Source organism: Ostrea edulis, chromosome 6 (genome assembly GCF_947568905.1).
Source record: "Ostrea edulis chromosome 6, xbOstEdul1.1, whole genome shotgun sequence".
NCBI lineage: Eukaryota > Metazoa > Mollusca > Bivalvia > Ostreida > Ostreidae > Ostrea > Ostrea edulis.
Window position 1 is genome coordinate 90,735,022 of NC_079169.1, and position 24,253 is coordinate 90,759,274.

A 24,253-nucleotide genomic window follows, 5' to 3' on the forward strand; every position below is an offset into this window, starting at 1 on the left:
ACTGGTATAGTGTACATAAACAATAGAAGCATTCAGTAGTCTGTATACTGAAATAGATATATAAATACTGGTATAGTGTACATAAACAATAAAAGCATTCAGTAGTCTGTATACTGAAATAGATATATAAATACTGGTATAGTTTACATTCAGTAGTCTGTATACTGAAATAGAAATATAAATACTGGTATAGTTTACATTCAGTAGTCTGTATACTGAAATAGATATATAAATACTGGTATAGTTTACATTCAGTAGTCTGTATACTGAAATAGATATATAAATACTGGTATAGTTTACATTCAGTAATCTGTATACTGAAATAGATATATAAATACTGGTATAGTTTACATTCAGTAATCTGTGTACTGAAATAGAAATATAAATACTGGTATAGTTTACATTCAGTAGTCTGTATACTGAAATATAAATATAAATACTGGTATAGTTTACATTCAGTAATCTGTATACTGAAATAGAAATATAAATACTGGTATAGTTTACATTCAGTAGTCTGTATACTGAAATAGAAATATAAATACTGGTATAGTTTACATTCAGTAATCTGTATACTGAAATATAAATATAAATACTGGTATAGTTTACACAAACAATAGAAGCATTCAGTAGTCTGTATACTGAAATAGAAATATAAATACTGGTATAGTTTACATTCAGTAGTCTGTATACTGAAATATAAATACTGGTATAGTTTACATTCAGTAATCTGTATACTGAAATAGAAATATAAATACTGGTATAGTTTACATTCAGTAATCTGTATACTGAAATAGAAATATAAATACTGGTATAGTTTACATTCAGTAGTCTGTATACTGAAATAGAAATATAAATACTGGTATAGTTTACATTCAGTAGTCTGTATACTGAAATAGATATATAAATACTGGTATAGTTTACATTCAGTAGTCTGTATACTGAAATAGAAATATAAATACTGGTATAGTTTACATTCAGTAGTCTGTATACTGAAATAGAAATATAAATACTGGTATAGTTTACACAAACAATAGAAGCATTCAGTAATCTGTATACTGAAATAGAAATATAAATACTGGTATAGTTTACATTCAGTAATCTGTATACTGAATCAGTCTTCACGAAAAACTTTGTGAAGCACAGGCCCTTCGGGTCTCCCAGTATGATAATTGTGCAAGCCCGAACAATATTTTACAGGCCCAAAATGTTTTTTTCTAATTTGACCACTTGTCATTTGCAAGGTGCTGCATATTGATTCTACTCTATAGATACATGCACAGTTCTACTGTAGGAAAATACAGGTCAAGATGATCATAGTTAGAGAACAACTGACATTAAAAGGATTATCTTATTTTATTTTTCAACATATTAATCTCGCAGATGACATCAACAGCTCATGTTCTACTTTGTTTTGTATGCACCACGTACAAAACATTTTGTTTTCCCCAGAATCAAATCTTAGCCAAGGCCTACCCTCTGTCCAATGGGGCATAAATTTTTGTTCTTTTCTCCTCGTATGATCTGATGGTTGTTATTGTGAAATACGCTTGGGTGGTTTTGAATTTCCCGGACGAGCCCCCTCCCTACACTTCAGAAAAGGCAGCATGGTTGATCGTTTTTCTATGCGAAATTTGACTACTAAGTCATGACAAAGTCTGAGTCAATCTCACGCTTTATTTGTAATATATACAGAACATATAAGAAAACATTTATAGGCCCGTCGGACTCCTGGGTTCAATATTTTAAGAAGCCCGATCCCGATTTTACTGGCCTTGGCCATCGGGCCACTGGTTAACGTCGAAGACTGAATATAAATACTGTTATAGTGTACACAAACAATAGAAGCATTCAGTAGTCTGTATACTGAAATAGAAATATAAATACTGGTATAGTTTACATTCAGTAGTCTGTATACTGAAATAGAAATATAAATACTGGTATAGTTTACATTCAGTAGTCTGTATACTGAAATAGATATATAAATACTGATATAGTTTACACAAACAATAGAAGCATTCAGTAATCTGTATATTGAAATAGAAATATAAATACTGGTATAGTTTACACAAACAATAGAAGCATTCAGTAATCTTTATACTGATAATTAGACATTAAATGTCAGTTATGTTTAACTAACTTCTGTACAACTGGGTCCAGGTATGGGCAATTTTTTTGCCATCATTATATACATTTCAAAATATTTTCCCATTTCAATATTTCGAAGGAGGGGATATGTTTCTAAAACATTTCTTGTTTATATATCCCCATTGATACAAATAACTCAGACATTTATTCTTTATATTTTGTAAGATATAAGATTTTATGTCAAATTAAACTTAGGTCAGTGGTTTTTGATATTAAGAAATAAAATCCATTGAAATAGCATAAATTTATCACTGACAAACATTGATGGAACTATGCAGCTTTTTACGACTGGTTATTTTTATGGCTTTTTGTCCAAATCTGTTTTCACACACTGATAAATTCAAGGTTGGTATGTTCAGTCTATCAATACATTCTACTTAGGTTTCATTCATTGTAGTTGTACTTTTACAGTTTTAGCAAAATTAAACTGTATACAGAATTAATTTCATAGTAACAGGAACTAGTGACTCCTATACATAGGTAGTGTGATTAAAGCCTGAGTTATCAAAATCATACCAGTACATCTGTCATGTTTCTTTCACTATGTAATGGTCAGCAAGAAGTTAGAATAATGTCGTATTAAGTATTGTAACTTTATTCTCAGCCAATGAGATTAACTTTATCATGTACATTGTAGCATCAGCAGTTAGTCAATGAAGATTACGGTCGGCGCCCCAGATCACACAGTGCGAGACGACGTTACACCCCTTCACCCCTCCCTCCCCCTCCATCCCGACGCTCATTGCCAGACTTTAATCGGAACCAGTCATTTAGGGACGACAACAATAACCCGTACAGAGACAAAGGTAAAAGAGGGGCTCTCCTCACATTACATGTCTAATGTTTATAGAGACAAAGGTAAAGAGGGGCTCTCCTCACATTACACTTCTAATGTTTATAGAGGTAAAGAGGGGCTCTCCTCACATTACACATCTAATGTTTATAGAGACAAAGATAAAGAGGGGCTCTCCTCACATTACATATCTAATGTTTATAGAGACAAAGGTAAAGAGGGACTCTCCTCACATTACACGTCTAATGTTTATAGAGACAAAGGTAAAGAGGGGCTCTCCTCACATTACATGTCTAATGTTTATAGAGACCAAGGTAAAGAGGGACTCTCCTCACATTACATATCTAATGTTTATAGAGACCAAGGTAAAGAGGGGCTCTCCTCACATTACACTTCTAATGTTTATAGAGGTAAAGAGGGGCTCTCCTAACATTACACATCTAATGTTTATAGAGACAAAGGTAAAGAGGGGCTCTCCTCACATTACACATCTAATGTTTATAGAGACAAAGATAAAGAGGGGCTCTCCTCACATTACATATCTAATGTTTATAGAGACAAAGGTAAAGAGGGGCTCTCCTCACATTACACGTTTAATGTTTATAGAGACAAAGGTAAAGAGGGGCTCTCCTCACATTACACATCTAATGTTTATAGAGACAATGGTAAAGAGGGGCTCTCCTCACATTACACATCTAATGTTTATAGAGACAAAGGTAAAGAGGGGCTCTCCTCACATTACACGTCTAATGTTTATAGAGACAAAGATAAAGAGGGGCTCTCCTCACATTACATATCTAATGTTTATAGAGACAAAGGTAAAGAGGGGCTCTCCTCACATTACACGTTTAATGTTTATAGAGACAAAGGTAAAGAGGGGCTCTCCTCACATTACACATCTAATGTTTATAGAGACAATGGTAAAGAGGGGCTCTCCTCACATTACACTTCTAATGTTTATAGAGGTAAAGAGGGGCTCTCCTCACATTACACATCTAATGTTTATAGAGACAAAGATAAAGAGGGGCTCTCCTCACATTACATATCTAATGTTTATAGAGACAAAGGTAAAGAGGGACTCTCCTCACATTACACGTCTAATGTTTATAGAGACAAAGGTAAAGAGGGGCTCTCCTCACATTACATGTCTAATGTTTATAGAGACAAAGGTAAAGAGGGACTCTCCTCACATTACATATCTAATGTTTATAGAGACCAAGGTAAAGAGGGGCTCTCCTCACATTACACTTCTAATGTTTATAGAGGTAAAGAGGGGCTCTCCTCACATTACACATCTAATGTTTATAGAGACAAAGGTAAAGAGGGGCTCTCCTCACATTACACATCTAATGTTTATAGAGACAAAGATAAAGAGGGGCTCTCCTCACATTACATATCTAATGTTTATAGAGACAAAGGTAAAGAGGGGCTCTCCTCACATTACACGTTTAATGTTTATAGAGACAAAGGTAAAGAGGGGCTCTCCTCACATTACACATCTAATGTTTATAGAGACAATGGTAAAGAGGGGCTCTCCTCACATTACACATCTAATGTTTATAGAGACAAAGGTAAAGAGGGGCTCTCCTCACATTACACGTCTAATGTTTATAGAGACAAAGATAAAGAGGGGCTCTCCTCACATTACATATCTAATGTTTATAGAGACAAAGGTAAAGAGGGGCTCTCCTCACATTACACGTTTAATGTTTATAGAGACAAAGGTAAAGAGGGGCTCTCCTCACATTACACATCTAATGTTTATAGAGACAATGGTAAAGAGGGGCTCTCCTCACATTACACATCTAATGTTTATAGAGACAAAGATAAAGAGGGGCTCTCCTCACATTACATATCTAATGTTTATAGAGACAAAGGTAAAGAGGGACTCTCCTCACATTACACATCTAATGTTTATAGAGACAAAGATAAAGAGGGACTCTCCTCACATTACACGTCTAATGTTTATAGAGACAAAGATTATGAGGGGCTCTCCTCACATTACATATCTAATGTTTATAGAGACAAAGGTAAAGAGGGACTCTCCTCACATTACATGTCTAATGTTTATAGAGACCAAGATAAAGAGGGGCTCTCCTCACATTACATATCTAATGTTTATAGAGACAAAGGTAAAGAGGGACTCTCCTCACATTACACGTCTAATGTTTATAGAGACAAAGGTAAAGAGGGGCTCTCCTCACATTACACTTATAATGTTTATAGAGACAAAGGTAAAGAGGGGCTCTCCTCACATTACACATCTAATGTTTATAGAGACAAAGATAAAGAGGGGCTCTCCTCACATTACATATCTAATGTTTATAGAGACAAAGGTAAAGAGGGACTCTCCTCACATTACACTTATAATGTTTATAGAGATAATGGTAAAGAGGGGCTCTCCTCACATTACACGTCTAATGTTTATAGAGACAAAGGTAAAGAGGGGCTCTCCTCACATTACACGTCTAATGTTTATAGAGACAAAGGTAAAGAGGGACTCTCCTCACATTACACGTCTAATGTTTATAGAGACAAAGATAAAGAGGGGCTCTCCTCACATTACACATCTAATGTTTATAGAGACAAAGGTAAAGAAACTTTGATATTTCAACCTTTTGTATTGATTTTTAATATTATCAGATATGTGTTATAAAAGGTCAAAATATCAAATCATTTCACAAATTTGAGATTTTAGATCCTTAAATTTAAAACTGAAATAGTCAAAATACAAAATATGATTAGAATGTCGATATGTTGGGATATTTGAAACAAAACATCAAATTTCTATAAAAGTCATGATCAAAAGAATTTCGCTTTCTGCAAATTTAAATGTTTGAGATAAGATATCAAATGCTAAACTTTCAAAATATTTAAAGAATTTGAATTGTGAAGTGTGATATGGATTATGAGTCTACAGTGTTATAATCAAACAGCTATAATCACACCCAAACTTAATTACGTAACATAGCATTACGTACAGGTAACATAGCATTACGTACAGGTAACATAGCATTACGTACAGGTAACATAGCATTACGTACAGGTAACATAGCATTACGTACAGGTAACAGCATTACGTACAGACCAATTCATCTCTTTTTTATGTTGATTGGAATGTGAATCTTTTGTTGAGAAAATTTTCTATTTGACAAAGTTGATTTAAAAGGAGACCAAAAAAAAAAAAAAAAAAAAAAAAGGAATGCCTCCCTGGTACATCACTAGTACACAACAAAAACATTTTCAGTCATCTTGAATCTTGTGAAACTACATCTGGAGGTAGATAAATAGGAGCAGTTTTCAGCTGTCATTGATTTCAGACGTTAGATTTCTCTCGTATTTCCTTTTTTTTTCTTGGTACATACTGTTGAGAGAGATCAAGATCTTTAGCGTTATGATAATCAAAGTTATTTTTTCATGCCATTTATTAACAATGCATTAAACAGCTTTCAGGTAGGTATGCAAAGCAAGACACAACTTGCTTGAGATTCTTACATATGTGCATGTTGATCCAAATCATTACATTGAGGTTTCGTAACTCCAGTAAATACCCTTGTATAGATAGAGATTGAATGTGGTGTCTGAAAGACGCTGCACATTAGGCTGGTAAACAGATTTGAAAAGTCCTTTTGAAACAGCTTAGATTTATTAGTGGATACTCCGATTTTTGACAGATGGGTTGGATTACAGTTTTATCTAGATCTCTAACTCACAGTATGACAGTGATCACCGCTATTATAATCAGACTCAAGGTACTATGTAGAGTAAACTTAAAAAATTACAATGTCATGCAGGGCCCTTTTGTAACCTCGGGTTAATAGCATGCAATGTTGACCTTGATCTTTTAACCTTTAACCCATGGCCCAAAATCTATAGATATTTTTGTTTTAACTTGACCAAATATCTCATGACCTTGATTTTTAACCTTCTGATCTCATATTATCGATATCTTTCACTGACCATTGTTCACTTATAAAATACTGAAAATGAAGTCAGTGAGCTGAAAACCTAGCTTTTCTAGCATGACAGTTCTGAATCAGTAGAGGTCCTGTATTTATGCCAAGATAAGAAACTCTATCACATGCCAAAATATGGATATAAAGAATTTGTTGAGTGGCATTGAAACTTCCTAGAACAAAGGGGAGGGTATATGTACTAAGCAAATATGACAATTCCAATGTCTATCTGTCTGTCTGCCTGTCTGTCTGTCCGTCCATCTGTCTGGCTGTCTGTCTGCTACACTTCATGTTTTGGCTATAACTTTGAAATGAGGCTCCAGTAAAAAAAACTCTTAACTGACCTAAAGATTGGGGGTATGTCATGTAGACAACACAAAAATCAAAGAACTGAGACACACACCGGTCCCAGTGGCTGAGCGGTTACACTGTTTGCTGCCTGAGCTGGAGGTTGTGGGATTGATCCCCACTGAGCGGTTACACTGTTTGCTGCCTGAGCTGGAGGTTGTGGGATTGATCCCCACTGAGCGGTTACACTGTTTGCTGCCTGAGCTGGAGGTTGTGGGATTGATCCCCACTAAGCGGTTACACTGTTTGCTGCCTGAGCTGGAGGTTGTGGGATTGATCCCCACTGAGCGGTTACACTGTTTGCTGCCTGAGCTGGAGGTTGTGGGATTGATCCCCACTGAGCGGTTACACTGTTTGCTGCCTGAGCTGGAGGTTGTGGGATTGATCCCCACTGAACGGTTACACTGTTTGCTGCCTGAGCTGAAGGTTGTGGGATTGATCCCCACTGAGCGGTTACACTGTTTGCTGCCTGAGCTGGAGGTTGTGGGATTGATCCCCACTGAGCGGTTACACTGTTTGCTGCCTGAGCTGGAGGTTGTGGGATTGATCCCCACTGAGCGGTTACACTGTTTGCTGCCTGAGCTGGAGGTTGTGGGATTGATCCCCACTGAACGGTTACAACTGTTTGCTGCCTGAGCTGGAGGTTGTGGGATTGATCCCCACTGAACGGTTACACTGTTTGCTGCCTGAGCTGGAGGTTGTGGGATTGATCCCCACTGAGCGGTTACACTGTTTGCTGCCTGAGCTGGAGGTTATGGGATTGATCCCCACTTGTATTGTTGGCCTTGTTAAACCTATGATGTCAAATTAAGTAGTGACTGCTCCTTTGCCAAGTGCTCAGCATTTCATGATTTAGAGGTTAGTTGTGGGTCTTTCAAATGAGACCTTAAGATTGAAGGTCCCTTGTTGTGGCACGTGATGGCAGGTTAAAGAAGCCTTCCTGTTTCGGTCTTTGATTGCCATGTAGAGGTCAAAATTTGTGTCCTTTCACTTACAACTGGAGACATCTATATATGTGAAAAATTCTCAAAGAGACATAAAAAAAGTAACTGAGACAGATATGGAGGATTCTATAATTGCCAGTATTTAGTTAGGTACTCTAATTTTGGTATATTTGTATTTAGGTCTAGTTTCACAGACTGAGAAATGTTTATCTATCTCTTGAATCAACTACACATAAAAGTGGTAATGAAAGGTGATTATAACCTAGAACGGTATACAAAGCTTGATGATATTCCCCATTAAAAACCTGTGACAATTGCTGAGGATTATAATGCAGATTGCATAGAATGCCTAGAGTCATGAGTTCATGAAAGAATTTAAATGCATGATAATGCAATTATGGTCTAGGCAATGATGATTTTGAGAATTTCTATCATGTTCAGAGGAGGATTTTTAGAATTTCTATCATGTTCAGAGGAGTATTCATTGGCTTTGTGTGTATAAGTTGACTTTGGCACAAAATGTATATTAATTCAGACTTCATGTTTACTCAACAACAAATAAAGGAAAATTAAATTGAAAATGTAAAATATATCTAGTACTTTTATTCAATTATTACAAAAGTTATATCTAGAAGTAGGTCAGGGCTTCAAACAGGCTCTATTTTTAGCTTTTATAATACTATCAGTGCACTTTATGTCACACTTTTCTGAAATGAATTGTGTGTTAGTTTGTACAAGTTCAAATGCTGCTTATAATTACAATACTGAAGAAATGATTACAATGCTGAAGAAAAACGATAATTGAAATCAATCTGTGATCAATATACGCAAAGTCATAATGCATATTTCAGTTCTAAAGCATTTTGTTAAAAATAAAAATATAATAACACCACAAAGCTTTCCAGTTATTAGGTTTTAAAAAGAATTTAAAAATTTATCATTGTCCCACTATGTGTTTTTTTAGTTACATCATATTTAGACTATAAGTTGTAGTTATAAAGCACCCAAACATGTGAACAAAAAAAATCAGTTTTAAAATTCTGGTTAATCTGAATTTGTTGCTGGGAATGTGGAAAATAGTCGCTAGAACTAGTGCTGATCGAGGCATTGTACACTTGAATATAGCTTAAAATACATGTTTAAGTTTACTATAGTGATTTAATGACACTTTCTACAGACAATTTCTTTTTCAAAACTGATGAAAACTATACAGTAATATATGAACTCTATTGAATGTTATTTATTCCCTTGATTTCTTAAGTTTTAAAAATCCCAAACATATATATAGGAAAGGGTGATATATTATTTCAACATCATAAAAAATTTACAAATCCCTTTTTCTTTTAAGGAATATTGTATGTTTGTATTTTGATTACAACAAAACTAATTAAACCAAAAATATGTACATGTATATCCATTTCTTGTTTGTTTCAAGTGTCCTTGATTAAGTGGTGTTTGTAGACATCACAGTGGCAGCCATCATATATTTCTTGAATTTCAGTGGCATGTGCTTTAGATATAAACCTGCTTTGTTGTTCAAATATCTTGATTGTTTAACATAATCTCACAGATCTTACAAAATGCCATCTCAAGTGTGAGTAATATTATAATGTCCCTCCATGAGTAATAAATCCTTGATTTCTTCCATCATCGTGAACAGGTATATAAGCCTTTGTCATGTTTTGTGAAAGCTAATTCAGTTAAATTGTTCAATAAATTAGCCATCTTGAAGAGAAATGGATAGCAGAGACATGTCTGGTATCTAGAGCTACTAGATTTGGCCATTATCACTATTTGAGTCTATGATACAGCACTCTCTGTTTAGGGGGTTAAAAGTATTTTTAACACTTCAAGCGAATTAATAGTTATTAGGTGTTATCTCTAAATAGGGGTAATGTATGTATTCATCATATTCAATAACTGTCAATACCCCACTCACATGAAAGAAAGCGTATTGATGTATGTTTTCTTTAGAATTCCTACGTTTATTTGTCATGTAAGAAGCTCTATTATTGGTCAGGTGGAACACAGGGAATTCGAACTTTTGTGAATTTCTTCACAGTATGTAGTTCTTAAGAATTGAGATGTTTAACACCTTTTATCTTCTATTGTTTGCTAAATAAAAACCCCTGAAAATGTATACCAAATAAAGGAAATATTACACTACCAGAAAAACCTTCACTTTCTAAAGACCCTGCCATGGCGACCAAAGATTGGATTGGAACGAATAGAAAAACACACAAGCATAAGTCTATGATATTTTTTAAATGCTAAACCAAGGCAAAATTTACATATTCAGTTCCATTAGAAAACAGTAAATCTCAGTTGGGTAACAAGTGTCAGACGATAGATGGTATTTGTGTTTTGGCTCAGCACAGGGAGGTATCTTCAGATCAGCCAAGTTGAACTTTTTCCCAAAGGAGCCCCCTCTTTGAAAAACCACTGAAGCAAATCCCAAAGGAGTAAAAGAAATCTTCAGACTTGTTGAGAGCTGTTCCTTAGCTTCTTCTGAGGAGTGATAGTTCCCGTTAAATATTTGTGTGAGCATTTGAGTTTTCTTCTCAACATGCTGCCAATGGCATGGACAATTGGGTGATAGAAGCTGGCAATGATATAGTTAGAGATTATGTTCAACATGGTCAAATTGACCAAGGTAGGAACTTTATTGGCCTACTCTCTTAATGTCAGGTTTCTATGGCAACAAGAGTTTGAAATTTTATGGTTTTTTTTTTTTTGATTTTCATTTAGAATTTATTGATTACTGGTATCTAAAATATATATCTGATGAAAAATATATGCAAACTGAAATTTTTTAATCTGTGCTCTTGTCCAATTTAACTTAGTTAATATAATAAATGTTTTGTAATTTAAGTTTTGCTGTGATGGAACTATAGTGTGTCTCTTGAACATCAAATTCTATAGAGGAAGGCAATATCTAATTTACATTATACTCAGAAAACAATCACTGCAGTTAAATCAAAATGTCAGAGACGTACAATTGCAGTTATGATAAAAAAGAACTTGAAGATAGATCTAGATTCTTCTCCTACATTAGACGCATTGAGATTTGATAATTTGTGTGGAACTATACAATGACACACAGGAATGGCTGTTGCAGTCCTTGTTTTTGTGTCAAGGTTAATTAGGCGTCCACCATATGGCAGGTGTCCTATAATAGTCACTGTCCGTCTCACTGTCTTCCATCAGTCAGCACTTTCTGTCATGACTTAATGGCACACAATAACTTACGTTTCCTGTGGAAGACTTTAATAATTAAATTTTATATGTAATACTTGGATTAGGCAGAGGGTCTCATCTACAGATTTATCTGCTTTGTCTTTACAGAGTTATGGGACTTGGAATTTATTAATAAGATAATAAACACAGTATATTACTCCTTTGAATTTTCAGATTTATTGCGGCCTTTTCTGACTTGTCAGTTCCCGAGTTCAAGGTCACAATCTTTCCATGCCATTGAAGGACCTTGAAATTTCACTGAAGTATAGGCATGAATTATAAATATATGCTGATTTTTAAAAAATGCTTTTCATCTTAAGTTGCAGCATAAACTCCATGTATTAAAAATAATTTGGTCCTTTCACAAACCAGATACTGTAAATGTACATTTCTACATGTGGTATTTATTTCTACGGTCACATAAAATCTGTGTAATTTCATACCAGTGGACTTGAAGTATGTAAACTAACTATTTTCATGTTTAACCATATGCAATGCAGTGGAATCTTGTAACTGCGGACCAAACCAAAAATGATATTCCACAAAATTAGAAAATTTTACAGTTGTAAATTATTTAAAGTAAAGTTCTTTTTGATTAATTACACTTATTTGATTAACCTTCTTGAGCCCCTCATGTTTCTGATGTAGATTAGGATGTTAGTATTTATTCCATAGGGGGCTCCAGATTGTTACAACTGACCAATCGGTGTCCAGCATCTTTATTATTCTTTGTTTTATGTTGAGAGTGGCTGCTATTTTTCTGCGCTACCCACCTCCACCCCAGCTAGATTTATACCACATAGTATTTTATCTATATATCCACTTTGTTGGTGGCATATTTATGGCCACCTTTTTTTGCCTTTGTTTTATCATTTCTATACTGGGAGGCAGCGTGTAAATGATGTATGTGATCTGGCCAGTATTTGGGCCTATAGATGGTTTGTTTTATATAACAACGAATATGTGTTCAGATCGGCCTTCCAGTATTTTTATATGTTAATTGCTTGAATTTTGTCATTTCAAATGAATGACAATTATGGAAATAAACTGGTTTACTGTTGTTTGGCAATAAAACAACAAACAAACAACAACAAAAAACAAAAAAAAACTAGCTTCATTGAAGGCAACGTCTGTAGCTTTGGCATAAAGAAGTTTAAGTGACTCCTTGGACATGAATCCACAGTAAATACTGTCAATAAGATTAAGGTAGACCAAATTTCCTCTGATGATTAAAAGATTTTGCGTGTTGATCATTATTTCTCATACTTCTAGTTTGGTTAGACTTTTAGGATTTTTTTATGTGATGAAACTGGTGATATATAAGATACATAATGAAAGAGTATCAGATCACACAAGAAAGAGGAAATGATTATTTCAGTATTTTCTATAAGAAAAAGAGGAAATGATTATTTCAGTATTTTCTATAAGAAAAAGAGGAAATGATTATTTCAGTATTTTCTATAAGAAAAAGATTAGGTGTAAGCCAGTATCGAAGATGACCTTAAGAGAGGAAGTTCAAAATATGGAAATTTACTAAAGCCTTTTTGTCACCCCGGATAGTTGTGAAAATGTTTTCTGTCTGTAATTTTGTTACATTAAAGACAAAAGTCAGGGCTTTCAACATTTTCAAATGAGCGAATAAAGGGAGTTGATTCCACTGTAAATGTACAGTCCCCTATATTTCAAATTCCCCAGACGACAAACCCCCATTTTACAACTGTAAGTAAGAAAGTATTGTGACTTCATGACACACAGGGATATTTCACAACAGAAGAAATTATACCGGACATTTTCTAATTTGTCTGAATGGTGGCAGCTTGAATCCATTCTTGAATACGAATCATACACACCCCCCCCCCCTTCCATTTTATAATTTTATTGTAAGTGTGAGAAGATAAATTGTAATAAGGCATGTTTGAAAGCTCCGACTGTATGTGTTTGCGCTGTATTCTCTGTACTACAGCAAACTAACATACGATTTAATTAAAACTTTTGTTGCTTATTGATTCGAATGACAGCAATTTAAATAGAATTGACAGTGTTGAACCAACCTTTAGTTGACATGAATGGATACTCTGTGGTCACAGAATATAAACATGCATACTTCCATGGTGACGATAATCGTATTACCAGAGACTAGGTCTTGCGGAGTGTAGATTTAATCATTTTCCTCATTTTTGTTGACACTTTTATTGAAGGTTTTTTTTTTTTTTAAAAAAAAGAAGGGAAAATACACTGTGGATGGGATACATACAAGATGTGGATTGCACATGTACTTTTAAAAAAAAACAACCCAGTAATTTATCTTTTGTTAGTATTTGTTCTAGACTTTCAGTGCTTAGGTTGAATCACTAAATTTATTTAAGGGCTTGATAAAGTATCTAATATGAAGTATGATTTTACCATCAAAAGATAAGTACAAGCTCTCAATTATTTTTGTGTTTTTCTGGAATGATAAAAAAGGTGTTTTGTTTGCAAATAAGAGATTTTGGAGTCCATTTTTGCTGTGATTTGATGTGTGATATAAATATCGAATAAAACATATTCCAAGAAGGCTCAGATTGGTGTTCTAATCTTTAATGTAAAAAAAAGGGTTTTTCAAATCTCTCTACCGCCGTACCTAGTGTTCCTCGGATTTGGTTCAAGCTAAAACATTTTGGAGTAGTGATGCAACTTTCCATTTCCATATTCAAAATCCAAATGAAAAAATCTGACAAATAGTTTCATGTATAGCTAACTTAAAATACTATCAATAAATGAATATGATACTTAAAAAAAAAATGTTATGAATACTCTCGTTGTTGTCTTTTTTAGATATGTCACAAATGAAGCACATTAAAGAACACAAAAAAAACCTGTTAAGAATACTCTTGTTGTCTGTTTTAGATATGTCACAGGTGAAGCACATAATAGAACACAGAGTTAAGACCCCTACACAGTATCATCTACCCCCAATACAGAACCCCCCACAGCTGCCTGCACCCTCTTACCCTCAGAGCTACCCTCAGCATATCATACAGCAAGTCCCACAGCCTGTCTATCAGAACCTGGTGCCTGAGCAGAGACAAGGAGGCATGTTCAATAAAGGAGGTAAGCTTCATGCTGAACAGCTTGTGATGTTACAAATCGCTATCAAGTTTGTCCACAAAACATCGTTTGTGGTGTCTTTGTATAAAATTTGAACTCTTGTACAGTAGAATTGCTTTTGTTGACCATGGAAAAAGGGGCCGAATCCAATAGCTATGTACCTCATCCTTTCTCACTTGCATGCAAATGAAAGGTCAATGGGCGGGGAATTTTATGGAAATTAACATGGAATGTCATATGTATTTTAATTCTTATTAAGCAGTATTTTTTATATAAACATGATAGATATCTTGCTATAATGCAAATTTCGGCCATTAATACAGTTTTAAGGCATGTACTGACTCATGATGGTTCTTGGAAATGAGAATATCTATGATGGATTATTCTTCATATTTCATATTTGGGTTTTTTTCCCCCCAGATTGGATGGAAATGATGATGATGCAGAACCACCAGATGCATCAGTTGGTGGTGCAACAGATGATGTTACACAGTTTACCTGGGGGCAACAGAGGGGCACAAGCCCCCGTAACTTACATGTCAGAACCTACAGTAGTGGTATGTGAACGTTATCAATATTCAGTGATACAGATCATTTAGGACAGCTAGCCTCTCTTGATACCCGAGATTAACCGATACAAACACAATGTAATTATTGAGACCTGATCAATTTTGGAGACTAAATTATTTGCAAACAAGTCCCTAAATTCCATTGGGATGACATTTTGAAACATACAGTGATTGAAAGAATGGTGATTTGTAATGATCAGATTTAAGTATTCTTATTCCTTGATGTGTTTAACCTTTGAATCTACTGACTGAGATTTTGTTTCATTTTCGAATTCGTGAATGATTATCTTCCCTTTGTTACAGAGGTCACCTGCTCCAGCAGTTCACCACCATCATTATCAGATGTCCCCGCCCCCTCAGCCCGCCGTTCACCATTACTCTGCATTACCTCCCTTAGAACCGTAAGTACTCCACTGGGAATGAAGTCTGATAATTCTAAATTGTGTGTTGTGGAATAGAAAATAACATAAATATGTAGTACTCAGTGTGTGATTTGGAGACATGTAAGTGAATATAAATACAAAATGTTTTTGTCCAATCAGAAATGGTCGAGCGCCCCCTCCAGGGTAGGTAAATCTGTTTGGAACAGGGCTGCACGTGATATCTGTCTTGAACCCATTTTTCTGCTGCGCTGTGTTATATGTATACATGTATGGTTACCACTTCTATCATCATCTTAAGGTGGATGGATCGCATTCTATCATCATCTTAAGGTGGATGGATCGTAATTTAAACACTGCATTCTATCATCATCTTAAGGTGGATGGATCGTAATTTAAACACTGCATTCTATCATCATCTTAAGGTGGATGGATCGTGATTTAAACACTGCATTCTATCATCATCTTAAGGTGGATGGATCGTGATTTAAACACTGCATTCTATCATCATCTTAAGGTGGATGGATCGTGATTTAAACACTGCATTCTATCATCATCTTAAGGTGGATGGATCGTAATTTAAACACTGCATTCTATCATCATCTTAAGGTGGATGGATCGTGATTTAAACACTGCATTCTATCATCATCTTAAGGTGGATGGATCGTGATTTAAACACTGCATTCTATCATCATCTTAAGGTGGATGGATCGTGATTTAAACACTGCATTCTATCATCATCTTAAGGTGGATGGATCGTAATTTAAACACTGCATTCTATCATCATCTTAAGGTGGATGGATCGTAATTTAAACACTGCATTCTATCATCATCTTAAGGTGGATGGATCGTAATTTAAACACTGCATTCTATCATCATCTTAAGGTGGATGGATCGTAATTTAAACACTGCATTTTGTCGTCATCTTAAGGTGGATGTTAAATGCTGCCCTTTGTCTCTTTGCTGCCAGACATAGTCATGCTATCCTGCTGTGTCATATTGTACCTGAAAGCACCATTTTCAGTCTTTTCATCTTTTACTGTTCAGTGAAAAGAAACTCTTTTTATTTTAAATGTCAATTATGTTTTTAATCCAATGATGAACAAAATTGGCCTGTTAGACTTGCCATTCCATGTACTCAATTTCCCATGATTACTTCCTTCATGAAAGCTTTAATATGTATTCACTTGCACTCCCCCAACCCCCTTTATTCTTCTAAGTGCATATTTTGCCAAAAGAACTACAGGTATTTAATTTCATTTTATTCATACATCATTGAAGAAAGAAAACTGTCTGCTTTATGTGAGCTGTTCATTATTGGTTCTATAATCTGACTTAAAGTAGAATGAGAGCTATGGTTTGTGAAAATGGGACCATCTATCGCCGATTTGATTTTGTTATCCACTTGTAATCAGTACGAATAGCTGCACCGTCGGAACCTGTGGTTTTCTCTCCGTTACACTGAATGCAGTGTAACAGAGAGAAAAGTTCTGAGTTCCGGGGATTGAATAAATGCATCATCCATTCAAATGATGATGGCTGGGTGTATTATAAGCAGGCATATGTTTTGTTGGCTGCTCTTGAAATTTTTTAAAAATTTTTTTGTCCCAGTTTCAGTGAAAGTTCTGGCTGAAAGATTGGTTCTGTCTGTCTCTGTGTTTATAACACATTTGTTTCCCCTGAATTAAATCTCAAAGAAATGTCACATGATGAGTATTCATGATTAAAGGATGACCCCTACTGTTTTGAGGCCAAAAGATTAAGGTCACTGGTTCATGTGATAAGGAATCATTTGCAAATGTTATCTCCAATACTGTTTAAATTTCACTTGAAGTGTATCTGTCAAAAATGATGAAATCTATGACAATTAGGATGAAAATGTCAAAGGTCACAAGCTCACATTTATGCGGTAACAAATTATCTCTTGATATTTCTAATATTAAGATTTAGCACTGAAGATTTTCAGAAAGTTAGTAAAATGTTTCCTCCTTTTTAAAAAGCACAAGTGAAATATACATTATCTGTATTCAACCCAGCTAACTGTTTTCTTGAATTTCTTTTCAGGAGAATAATCTCACCAGCGAGGGGTGAGTTACAAGGCTATCAGCCTATTTACTACCAATGATTTCAGCAAAACACCTTGGTAGAGTATTATTTAACTTCTCTCTTCATGTTTTAAGGCCCTGCCCCCAACCCTTCCCCCCAAAAGTACTGTTTTAGGAATGGTACATGTGATTAGCTGTATATATAGGTTTGAATGCCAGTGGTGAGGGCGTGCTTTGTACACTACATCTGTGGGACATTGTTCTTTAACAAGATAAAGCAGTAAATTGTTCTATAACAATATAAAGTAGTAAATGCCTTGGATCTTAGGACTTGGGCATATGCAAAAAAGTGAATGAAACAAAATTCTCTTCACTTGCGAAATCACTTATGAGCATATCTAATAACTTGCATTTAAAATTTAATTAAGTTGTGCAGAAAATATATTTTCAAATGTAATAGACATTGTAGAATAACTGTAGGTAGGATTAAAAACTGATGATGAATATATCGACTAATGTAATAGGATTTAATCCTGAATGAGAGTTTATCAGGATGAAGATTATACACGATTCTAACATTAACTTGTCTTTCTACATTGCCTTGCTAACCACTAACATTGCACATCGGCCGCTTCATCACGACAGAGTGATTATACAACACAGTAAGTAGCACATTTACTAACCGTAGTCTATATAGTACGAGGTAAACTGTAGCATTATATCAAACTGAATAATTGATATCTGTACCGTGTGGTCAAAAATACTATGGAAACATTGGAACTTAGCAATCTCTTAACAACCGGGATCCAGTTGCACAGAGATTAGTTAACTGTAACTGACAGTTAACTTGCCATTAACTCTTATATTTGTACAGCGTTAACTAGATGTTAATTGTTTAACTTAACTAACTTTTGTGCTACTGGGTTCAGAATTTTATTTGGAAAGTAATTAAGCTAAATCAAAACCTTCTCTGTTGTATGTCTTTTCTATGGGACTAATGGTACAGAATTCACTTGTCAATTGTAATGGTTGCTTTATCAGAGGAAATAATAGTGTATTTGGTAATTATGGTGTACTGCTAAAAATGTTGGCTTTTCTAGTAGATAAAGAAAATCTACCAAAAATAAAAGTGTTGCAGGAGATTGGTTCATGAATGGCATAATTTGGCTCTGTAAATTTTCCAAATCGTCAAAATTGTTGCATAGGGGTAAATTGACCCTTTACAAGGATCATAAAACAGGTTGGGAACACTTCCCCTATAGCGAGATATTCTTGCTAAAATGCGATTATCCCTCTCTAGCGAGAATAAATATATCCTGTAAAACCGAGAAAAACACCCATGGAGTACATCTCTTCGTGTTTCACGTGAAAAGAAGAAAAAGTGCTAAAATATCTGATACTTCTGCAAATATATTAATCAAAACAAAAACACTCACGATGTGTATTGGATTTCAGACTCCTTCCCTCTTACGCAGCAACTTTGGGATGCAATTTCTTGACTGACTGTTGTCAATTTCATAGAAACAATTCACGTCATGTTAAGTGTGTGTCGCACTTATTCAGCGTCGCATGGGATTTACCATTATTTTCAATAAAGACACCAAAACACCTGTTTATGGTAATGTTTACTTTCTCGCTAAAGAGGGATAGTCGTGTTTTAGCGAGAATATCTCGCTATAGGGGAAGTGTTCCCAACCTGTTAAAGGCATATAGGGTCTAAGATATTGGTAAAATTTTGCATGTTCCAAAAGGTGACGGAATTAAAGATCATAACTAGAAAATCAAAAAATGTTCTTCAGAATGTTTACAAACACATTGGATACGATAGTAATTACAAAATAATTCCCTGTTCTCATTTGCCTAAACTGGTACCCTGTTGACTTCGCATCTCTTATGTTTGTGTAGCCACCAATTAGCGGGGTACCAGTTTAATATATTGTCCTCTAGACAAACATGTTATAAAGGGCTAAAACGTCAAAATGACTTCAATTTCAAAGCGCTGCAGCTACAGATAACTCATAATTAATGCAATATTGTGATGTCATTTTTGAGATAAAAGATGGACCCTTTTATGCCTTTAATAGGATTTATGTAGAGTGGCCATATCTCTCGTGATGTGATGCATTTTATTGACTTTTGTAGTATGATGTCAGAAACTTCATCATTATTCCTATAAATTCTTGAAATTGTGTAGAATTTGTCAACTCTCTAGGTTTTTTTTTTTTTTTTTTTTGATTGCCAATTTTTCATTCATGGCCCCAATGAATGGATGATTCAACAATAAAACCTGTTTGAATTTTTATCTTCAGCGATATAGATATTGGCTGGTAAATATCCTTATATTATGCTTGTTTTGAAGAAACTTTTCAAAGTGCAAATGCATTTTACTCCAGTAAATTATATAGAGAGATTAAATCCTTGTCTGTATAGTTATGTGGAAAATCAACAAAAACTGACATTTCGTATAAATAAAACAGCAGGATCAAATTGTGCCTTTTATGAACTTACTTCGTTTTACTTGTACAAATTTTAAGCAATCATGATCACAAAGAATTAAATTGCCAGTATTTTTAACAACTTCTTTGAGAAAAATTTACCAAATATTTCTGTATCTCAAAATGATTTATAGAGTATATATAGATTGATCGCCTACCAAAAAAAGAAGCGTGAAATAAAAATGACATTTAGGATCAATGATTATTTTCGTCGCTGTAGAAAGTGATGTCTTTATAGCATATTGCTAACTGGCTTTGAAAGATACGTCTCCATCTTTATTTTGTTCGTAAATTGATGAGCTTAAGGTTCATGGTTGCCTTGGATTTCAATTTGCTTCTATTTCAAATTTGTTAAAAAATTCTCATAATTTTCAAAGCCAATCGGCAATGTTAAACAATGTTTTAAAGTGAGTCCTATATATGAAAAGGACATTGTGTGGTGTTGTAGCCAAAATCATATTGTAACAATTAAGTGCCCTCTAAAAAAACCCAGGTATTTACTGAAAAAAAATGGTAAAAAATGAATTAGACACAAAAACATTTTTTGTGTCTTGGGCAGAACACGATGACTTGTATGGATTATTTTGTTCCAGCCGTCTGTCTAGTCGTCTGCATGGACTTTCACTTTTACAGAACTCTCTAGAACTATGAGGTTGTCAAGGTCAAAGTTCATTATACATACATGGATCTATATTCTCATTGTGTACATAGTAGAACATGTACATAATAAAAGATGCTTATCTCCTACAAACCATGCATTCTTTTTATGCCCCCCTTTGAAAAAGAGGGGGCATATTGTTTTGCACCTGTCGGTGGGTCGGTCTGTAGACCATGTGTTGTCCGCTCAATATCTTGAGAACCATTCACTTAATGATAATGATATTTCATTTGTGGCTTAGTTATGAGTAGAAGAGGATCCCTATTGTTTTTCAGGTTAAAAGGTCAAAGGTCAAGGGTCAATCTACTCTAGACATAGGAATATAATGTCCGCTCAATATCTTGAGAACCCTTTGCTTGAAAGACATCAGACTTGGCACACTGGTACATCCTAAGGAGTAGATGATCCCTATTGATTTTGAAGTCATATGGTCAAAGGTCAAGGGTCAAACTGGGCATAGGAATATACTGACCATTCAATGTCTAGAGAACCCTTTGCTTGACAGACATCAAACTTGGTACACCAGTACATCTTCAGAAGAAGATGACCCCTATTGATTTTGAGGTCACATGGTCAAAGGTCAAGGGTCAAACTTGACATGGGAATATACTGTCTGCTCAGTATCTTGAGAACCATTTTCTTGACAGACATTAAACTTGGTACACTGATACGTCTTCAGGAGAAGACGACCCCTATTGATTTTGAGGTCAAAGGTCAAGGGTCACACTAGACAGTAATATACTGTCCGTTCAATATCTTGAGAACCCTTCGCTTGACTGACATCAAACTTGGTACACTGGTACATCTTCAAGAGAAAATTACCCCTATTTGTTTTGAGGTCACATGTTTAAAGGTCAAGGGTCAAACTGGACATTGGAATATACTGTCTGCTCCATATCTTGAGAACCCTTTGCTTGACAGACATTAAACTTGGTACACTGGTACATATTCAGGAGAAGATGACTACTAATTATTTTAAGGTTGCATGGTCAAAGTTCAAGGGTTAAACTGTACATAGGAATATACTGTCCACTCAATATCTTGAGAACCCTTTGATTGACAGACATCAAACTTGGTACAGTGGTACATCTTTAGGAGAAGATGACTACTAATTATTTTAAGGTCACATGGTCAAAAGTCAAGGGTCAAATTGGACATAGGAATATACTGTCCGTTCAATATTTTGAGAACCCTTTGCTTGACAGACATCAAACTTGGTACACTGGTACATCTTCAGGAGTTGATGACCCCTATTGATTTTTAGGTCACATGGTCAATCCACTCTTGACATAGGAAGATATTGTCTGCTCAATATTTTAAATTGATGATACTTCTCTCAATTAAATGATGTGTGTGTGTATAACCCTTTTCAATTTTGCACCATGGGGGGCATATGTGTTTTACAAACATCTCTTGTTTATGTATAATGATGAAACATACAGAGTTTCCTTTTGGGCATGCTTTAATCTTGAAAACGATCTTGCATGAGAAATACATGTAGATCAGAAGTTCAATGGTTAGGCATACCCCTCTTGTCTGCCGTGCTAGGGATAAGCCCGGTCTTTTTCACTGGATGTTCCTCCAAATGACCCGTTTCTGTCACTGTCTGTGAGTGTCATTTGGCCCCACAAAGAAGATTGAATTTAGAATTTTATGGTACTAATTAAACCATTATATTCCTACAATGGAAATTTGACAGTGACTGCTGCAATGGAATTTGATTTGTTATCATTTATATATGGTGTATTGTCAAATTACATCTTCAAAATTACATTTACAAAGTTAACAATTAAACCTGGAGTTAAAGTACATAATTGTTTGATGAAAGGCATGTACAAGTAAGCTGTCAGGCGTCTTTCTTGTAAACTAAATATCCAATATGCAGTGAAAAAAATTGACTGGGTCCTGTTAAAAAAAGTAAGCCCTGGTGCACACACAATGTCCTAGAGTTTTCATATATAGGTTTTTATAATAACAATGTGCATTGTATTTTTACTCAGTAATAAACATTTCCACCACTCATTGCTGTGTTTTCTTGTTTTTGCAGCCACTACCACTCTTCCCGGCTACTATTTTTACAATGATGATGGGTCCAATTATTATGTGTACCACTGAGAAAGGTGAACTTTGAACTTTGACCTGGTGAGACTTGAACCTAAGGGTGAAACATTTCTTTCGGATTATGCAAATCAAGTGATATCTGTGATATGAATTAAAACAGTCGTGGGTGGCAAATGACCATTGAAAAAAATATATATATAGGATAATTAATGTGGAAGATAGACCTTAAAAAAGAAAAATTCATCACATCAGCCTTCGTTAGTGTGAGTTAATTGTCTATATTGATAGCTTGCCAGTGACATTACATTAGTGTCAGCTCTTGTAGTCATAGTGATCGAATGGCATTGTGGGAAATGTAAATTAACATGTCACTTAAATTATTTATTCTGTAACAGTCAGTTCTAGTTAATTTAGCTACAGAATGTGAACTGATATGAACGTATACTTATATGATATATAAAATACTGTTTTTGTTTTTAAGTTAGGAGTAACAGAATATTTTGATATGGTTACCAGTAAAGTGACTGTGATATAAGATGGGAGCACCCTATACTTTTACCATGTTGATGTACTGTATAGATTTATTCATGAATAAAATAATTGCTTTCACCAAAACTCTTGATGTTTTCTTTTCTTTACACATTCTTCCTGTGGATTGGTACGATTGAATTAAATCCTCATCTGTTCTTTGTTTTTGACATGTTTCTGTTAGTTGACATTTTCCGTGACACATTAGCTGTTCCTTTAGTTCACTTTCTATTTTAAATGTTGCACCCTTAGATTCTGATGTTAGTGAAGTGAAAAGTTTCAAGTTCAAAGTAGAGCCTTCTCAGTGGCTGTTAACATTGTTACAATACATTTTTAAGTTAGGAAATCTTTTGGGGATTGTGTAAACTTGATATTTAAAATTCAATTTTAAAGCTCTATAGATTGCAATAGTCTGGCTAGATGAGTTGCAGATTGATCTAGGTTTGATTATAGAATTTTGAATTTGAAATGGGGTGCCTAGTATATTACTTGAGTCCATGTTTATGGAAGAAATGTGTAGATTGTTTGTTTGAAACATTGAAAACATGGAGTTAAATTTGTCAACATTGCCAATATTGCAGAAATAACCTCATTGACCTGCTTTGATTGGTTTTTATATCTCCCCCATAATACAAATACTGTTGACAATTATATTTATTATATTTTTTGATAAACTCTTTTTACATGAATTTTAAGCTTGTCTTTTAAGTTTGAAGTTCACGTATGCATCACAATGTATTGTAACAGGAAAGGAGAAAATGCAACGGACCAGACCGGGATTCGAACCCAGGCCCCCTGAATCACTAGTCAGGTGTTTAACCAACTGAGCTATCTGACCACCAGCGATCGAACCCGGCTGGCCACCACATTCCTCCCTCCTTAAATGTTTTCACACTTTTAAGACATCAATCCAAGATCTTAATCCCCTGGCAGGCATTTTCACCTGTCAGTTCCAGGGGCTGGTCATGGCACCAAATGTAACAGGAAGGGAGAAAATGCAATGGATC

The 24,253-nt window shown here is 34.8% G+C and overlaps 1 protein-coding gene across 9 annotated transcripts in view; it reads left to right on the forward strand.

Annotated features, from left to right (window-relative positions):
- The window catches only part of LOC125683673 (uncharacterized), a 70,733-nt gene that overhangs the window by 25,128 nt on the left and 21,352 nt on the right, over positions 1-24,253 (forward strand). For 5 of the 9 annotated variants that reach the window (XM_056142671.1, XM_048925101.2, XM_048925104.2 and 2 more), the window contains 6 exons: positions 2,783-2,951; positions 14,310-14,513; positions 14,931-15,067; positions 15,383-15,480; positions 15,622-15,645; positions 17,524-17,546. In XM_056142671.1, the coding sequence (XP_055998646.1) occupies positions 2,783-2,951; positions 14,310-14,513; positions 14,931-15,067; positions 15,383-15,480; positions 15,622-15,645; positions 17,524-17,546 (655 nt within the window). Of the gene's footprint in view, positions 1-2,782; positions 2,952-10,454; positions 10,840-14,309; positions 14,514-14,930; positions 15,068-15,382; positions 15,481-15,621; positions 15,646-17,523; positions 17,547-24,253 lie in introns of those variants that run through there. The other 4 variants (XM_048925102.2, XM_048925105.2, XM_048925107.2 and 1 more) reach the window with 3 other exon arrangements.